Below are 6,000 nucleotides of genomic sequence, written 5' to 3'. Positions count from 1 at the left end.
GAGCGACTGATTGTCCCCTGTGATATATATAACTATCATTGATTAAAGACAATTTTTAGAGTAGTGTTAGTGTATTTTATTTTTTTAAGTAAAATTTCATTAGAAAAAAAGGCTAAAGAGGAGTCACCCGTGTACATAAGAAGTACATTGACAAAGCAAATCAGGCAAAGCAGTAAAAGAAGACGACCTTGAAATATTTATTCACTGAAAAAATGTTTCGAGAAATAAAAGCCTCACATTATGAATAAATCTTTTGCAACCCTAATACGTCCGAGCATTCCTCTCTCATGCCAAAGACCCCACATGAGGCAATGGGAGACCATGCTCCAAATTAGCATTACAACACCTACTGAACTTGCCTTTTCAACTCGCCAAAAGTTCAACAACACCTATCATAACCCAATGCACTCCAAAAAGTGAAAAAACTGCGATCCAAATATACAGTAGTGTTTGCTAGGATTGTTAGAGTTGTCAAACTCTGTTATACTTCTGTCACGTATTTTTACAACAAATTATTGTCACATATTTTTACAACAAATTATTGGAAGACACTTCATTTAAGATTAATGGAAGAAACTTCATTTACTTACATTTGCCATATGAACAGGAAAGGTTGGCAAGTTCAAAAGAGTGCTAAGAGTAACATTGCCTCTGAATATAACTTATACATAGGCAACAAAATTCACCTTACCAGAATACCAGCTATCTCCCCCAACCTCACCCACTGAAACCATCTCATTCTTTACACAAATTAACTTAAATCTAGTCATAGCCTCAAAGCAAAGCACAAGTGCAGATAATGACGCAGATCAAGATTTGCTCCCACAAAAGAAAACACGGTTATATATATATATATATACATGAATGGACAACCACCATAACCCTTGTACTGTCAACCGCCAACTGCCCCCCTCTCCCTCTTTCTTCCTTTCTGCACTTCCCTGCCAATTTTTCTATGAAAGCACAAGGGAGAAAAAGAATCAAGTATTGAAACCATACATTTCAAGAACCAAAAAACAAATAGATTCATGATCTTTAGCCTAGTCCGAGATTCAACTGGAGGTCGAACCGTGGTGAAGTCATATTTAATTTAATAATTAATCAAAATATAAATATATAGATTAAGTTTATAAAAATAGATAAATTGATAGAAAATAAACAGCATTGGAATCTACTTCATTTGATAGAGTAGAGCCAATTTCCATTTCCACTTTGTTCCATAAGATTAAAACAATACCAATTTTTAAATAAGGGCAAATTACAACTTACCCACCTTTGATTTGACCGAAATTTAAGTTGCCTATCTTTGGTTTGAAATTTAACACTTTATCTACCTGTGATTTGACCAAAATTTAAGTTATTTACCTATGACTTGAAATCCTATGATACAAGTATTCTGTTGGATTCTTTTTTATTTTATTTGATCTTGTATTTTTATGTTTTTTGTGTTTTTGGAAGAAAGAGACATAAAAGTGGAGTAAAATTACATATTTAGCCTTGTTTTTAACAGAAGTGAGTTACAGAATACTAACTGAGCTAACTTCAGGTAGGTAAAGTATCAAATTTCAATTCACAAGTAGGCAACTTAAATTTCGGCCAAACCACAAGGGGGTAAGTTGTCATTTGCACTTTAAATAGATAGCACATCATTCCAAATTTTCTAACACTAAAACAAGATCACGACACAAATTCAGCAAAACAGTGTAGTGCACAAGAATCCAATAAAAACATGACATTTAACAATTATACTTAGTGTATGGAATAATCAAAGAAAGTAACAGAACTTTCACAGAAATTTAGCAACAACAGAGCATTCAGCATTCAAAGATTCAATTCCATGTGGAGTTGTGTACTTACCTATCAAGAAATAAAACATAAAAAACAAACAAAAGAAGAAGAAGAAGAATCACATTACTTTACAACAACTAAGCAACCAAAGATGCTGGTATGACTACCAAATAAAAGAGCAAAGAATCTAATTCTGCTATTGCAAGTCAAAATCCATTTCCTCCATTTTTCTCAATGGTAAATTCGTCCAGCATGTGAATTAACAATTCCCAATTTATATGGTAAAGAAAATTGATGGGAAAATATCCCCAATTTATATGGTCATGCATCTTCAAAAGCAAAATGAAGGCAAGTCAGAAGGACCTTTTTTGGCATGTAATAACAATTGAAATAAAAAGCACTAAGAAAGTTAAGCAACCCCAGTACATTGTAAATACAAAAGTAACACAGATATATTTAAAAGGAAGTAGCTCCTAAGATTCAGGAGTAATACCAAAAAAAAAAACACTGAAATAATAGAAAATCCAGTAAAGTGGTAAAAGGCATTTATCAGCATCCATCCACGCATACAAATATCTTAAAAGAAGAAACTTCAACGTGAACGTAGATAATTAGTGATCTTCAATAGTCCAAGCATTTCCTCCCTCCAAAATTCAGTGCAACACATAAAGGTTCCAATGTGGGCTAATAAAATTCATAGTATCTGTTAATATATATGAGCCCTTTAGGCTTGCTTTTTGCAAGCCTTGTGTTGCCTCCATTACTACAATATTAGTAAGAGAGCAGCTTAGTTCAGCCATCAACATGAAATTACTTAAATCAAATATACAATATATGCAATTTTGTTTTTATAATATAAAAGGAGACTACAAACTTGCAAAAAGATATGCAATTCATACTTTAGTTAAATATCCAAATTACTTTGAAGTTGGTGCACTAATAAGTACAGCAAAAGTAATCCAATGAATAAAATTTTTATTTTGCAAAGTACCAACCTAAAGCTTATAGCTTATGGCATTTAATTAGCAGAGTTGCTATACTATTAGTAAAGTGTAATCAATATTCATGAAAAATATGTAATGGTCCAAATAAAAATTAGCATTCGTTCAAATAATCTCTTCTCCAACTATAGTCAAATTAAAGGCAGAAGCATGTCCATCTTTCTAGTGTATTAATTATCATGTCTGATGAAACCTTCTTTATCTATAAGAATATAGAGCACAATTATATCATGAAATGGTGTTCTACAGGGCCATAGCTCCTCTCTTTCTGTTGACAAGCAGGGGCAACATTTCTGAGTCTCTTATCCTACATTCAAGTGGGCTACCATTCTGTTCTCCTAGGTTCAAGGGGATAACTTGCTTTGGCACACTCTCTAGTCTCCTTTCCTTTGTCCATACTGTTTAAATCTGCTTTTCACCTTTCTCATGCTTTAAGAGGAGAAATTTCTTATCAATAATCCATCTTTTTTCTACAAGTTTGACAGGTTTTCAAAATGCTTTATTGCTCACAGGCATGACCCTAAGATCAAGAAAACTACAGAATACAAGAAATTTTGCAGGTTTACTGAGTTTTTTAATAAGTAGTAGTTTTGCAAGTTTACTGACAAAAGGATGAAAAAGTACAAGCAGAGACCAACTGGTAACTATGAATGAGAACAAGAGCTGAATATGCATTATAGTCGATATAATACAGTGAATAAGCACCACTCATGAATTCAAAGGTCTCTAAGCGAATGACCCAAGGTGATGATATGTAAATGGTTATGCAAGCAGTAGTAACTAGCAATAACATCAACAACCATATGCAGATCAACAGTCTTTTTAAAACATCTTTGTTTAAAATTCCTTAGTAATATAAACCTAAAGCATCTTTGTTTAGGACAAAGAACACAATAGTACTAACAAAAACACATCATACAAGTGCCTAAACATGTTGATCCACAGCCGCTGACAATAAACATGTGATTGAACCCAGCTACGAATGAGTTAATAGAATTCCTTATCTAGATACATCTCTTAGAGGCCAGAGATAGGATGATATAGCAAGATCACATACCTTGGAACCTACTCTTTGTCATATAAATTAGCTTATGGTAGTCAAAACTAAGGTTAAATGTATTATAGAAACCAAGAAATACCATGTAGCTTGAACCAAGAAAGTAAGAACATGAGCTTGGAATGGTAAAAGTCTCACTAGACTAGCACTTGGCTACTCACCTACTCCTTTTTAACATTCAGTTTTAGAGCTTCTTTTATTCTTTTCTGTTTTTCTAGTTATTTCTTCTTTTAAATAGAAGTCAGGAGAGCTCAAATCTAGCTCTTTGTAACACTACTAACCAGAGAGACACACAAGCAAAGAAGTATTATGTTGGCTAAGTATTGTTTTTTGTTAACACTGACCAAATTCGGTATGTGCACAAAAGCCATCCACTAACAGAAATCAAATACTAATATATAACAGAAAGAAAAGGATGATGTAGACCTGGGATAAAAATCAAGATTTTTGCAAGACTATCGTGCCTACTACAAAAGGAAAAAGGAATAACAAAGGTTTCAATTCATCCATACCACTCATGACTTCACTTCTGATATAACCCTCAGCCATCTGCTTAGTAAGCTACCATGTTTGTTCCATCAAGTAAAACAAGACTCTCCATGAAATTAGCTACATATGAATGCTGTTGGATATCAGGATCCTTCTTCTCATGCAGAGTTTCAGTGTCAACTAATACAAACTTAAAATCCGGCTTCTCTTCTTGATCATTGATGTAGCAAACCAGAAGTGAACCATTCTCAGTAAAGGCACTGCAATGAGATACTCTTTCAAATGGTACAACACAAAGTTTATTCCAAGACTCGAACACACCATACTCCTTCATAACCCATATGGAGTATTGGGTTCTGGGCTGTTCACTCCGCTCCCATGTAATGAATGCTAGTTTCCCCTTGAAAGATGCAAGAAATGTCTGAAATGTGTTCTCATCAATAGACCCATGAGGCAGTGCAAGCTTTCTGAATTTCTCACTATTGACATCAAATGCCATAATCGTTCTACTCTTGCGACTCTTTTCTCCTTCTGTGATACACGACATCCAGTGCAAAGCTCCATTAACCAATGGGATTGGCAAAGGAAAATTTTTATCATAGAGGATAACATTGGTTGTCGACGGGGTTTCGACACGTCTCCATGAATCCGAGCTTAATGTGTACACCTCAATCTCATGATAACTCACAGGTGCCCCAAAAGGAGTAGATGAAATCCTGACAACCTTGTAGTCATTATTCTCGGGATGATATGCAAAACCGAGTGTAACATTGACTAACCGTCGTAATAAAGTATCAGGCAACCTCTTGAATTTTCTAATACTGGGGTTCCACAAATATATAACATTACCCGAATTGGCGACACACAATAAGCCATTGCACGAACCCACTATTTGGTTAAAATTAACATCAGAGGGAATTCTAACATCAGAAATCTTATCAAACGTGCGGTCAAAAGCGACAGTACAAACTGGTATGCTAGTGTTAGAAGACGACGAAGAAGAAAAAAAAGTGTTTCTTACCGACGGCATGTGTATGACATAGCCATTAATATCATGTGAATCTTTGTAGTTGCTGAGGTGGGTGTCGATGAAATCGGAGGGTTTGATCGAGGAGTACCAGGATTTGCAAACGCATCTGAATCTCATCACTGATTTCACCGGCAGCCTTGTCAGGATGTTGTTGATTACGAGGTCGTCTGGGAGATAGATATCCCTCTGTCGGAGAATCTGTCGCTGTGGACGCGGCTGCTCTCTCATTTTTTTTTTTTTTTTTGATTCAGAAGCAGACGGATGGCGTTGAAGTTCGAAGATCAAATCCAGATCGGCCGAAACGTTGACCTCACATACTCGTCTTCTCCATTGAACATATAGCTTTCCTTTTGGGTGCTGGGTTGCGTTTTTCCTTGTTGGGTTGCTTTGGTAAATCAACAATTGTAGGGGCTACATTTGGTTTTTTGTACACTAGTGTTTATTGCTCGGTAGTGTAAATTAGCATCTTGGTTAATTTTGTGTTTATTGTAAACTTACTTAACTTAAAATCAACTGAAATGATTTGACTATATGTTGAAGGAATTTTAGTTGTTTTATTGATAATAAATTCTTCATTTTGGGTCATTTACTAAATGAGTTTAAATGGTTTGTGTTAGTGTCTACTCAATAGACAT

The 6,000-nt window shown here is 34.8% G+C and overlaps 1 protein-coding gene across 1 annotated transcript; it reads right to left on the bottom strand.

Moving 5' to 3' along the window:
* Positions 1–525: 525 nt before the first annotated feature.
* Positions 526–5,820, bottom strand: LOC142617100 (F-box/kelch-repeat protein At3g23880-like). Its single transcript, XM_075789795.1, has 2 exons — positions 4,359–5,820; positions 526–953 (listed from the first exon to the last, which is right to left on the bottom strand). Exon 1 carries the CDS (start codon positions 5,591–5,593, stop codon positions 4,400–4,402), a length of 1,194 nt encoding a protein of 397 aa, XP_075645910.1. The 5' UTR covers positions 5,594–5,820; the 3' UTR covers positions 526–953; positions 4,359–4,399.
* Positions 5,821–6,000: the final 180 nt, after the last annotated feature.

Source organism: Castanea sativa, chromosome 11 (assembly GCF_040712315.1).
Source record: "Castanea sativa cultivar Marrone di Chiusa Pesio chromosome 11, ASM4071231v1".
NCBI classification, from domain to species: domain Eukaryota; kingdom Viridiplantae; phylum Streptophyta; class Magnoliopsida; order Fagales; family Fagaceae; genus Castanea; species Castanea sativa.
This window is presented reverse-complemented; position numbering and strand designations above follow the sequence as displayed.

Coding starts and splice junctions, on each gene's coding strand:
- LOC142617100 (XM_075789795.1), bottom strand. CDS start 5,593: ATGAGAGAGCAGCCGCGTCCACAGCGACAGATTCTCCGACAGAGGGAT.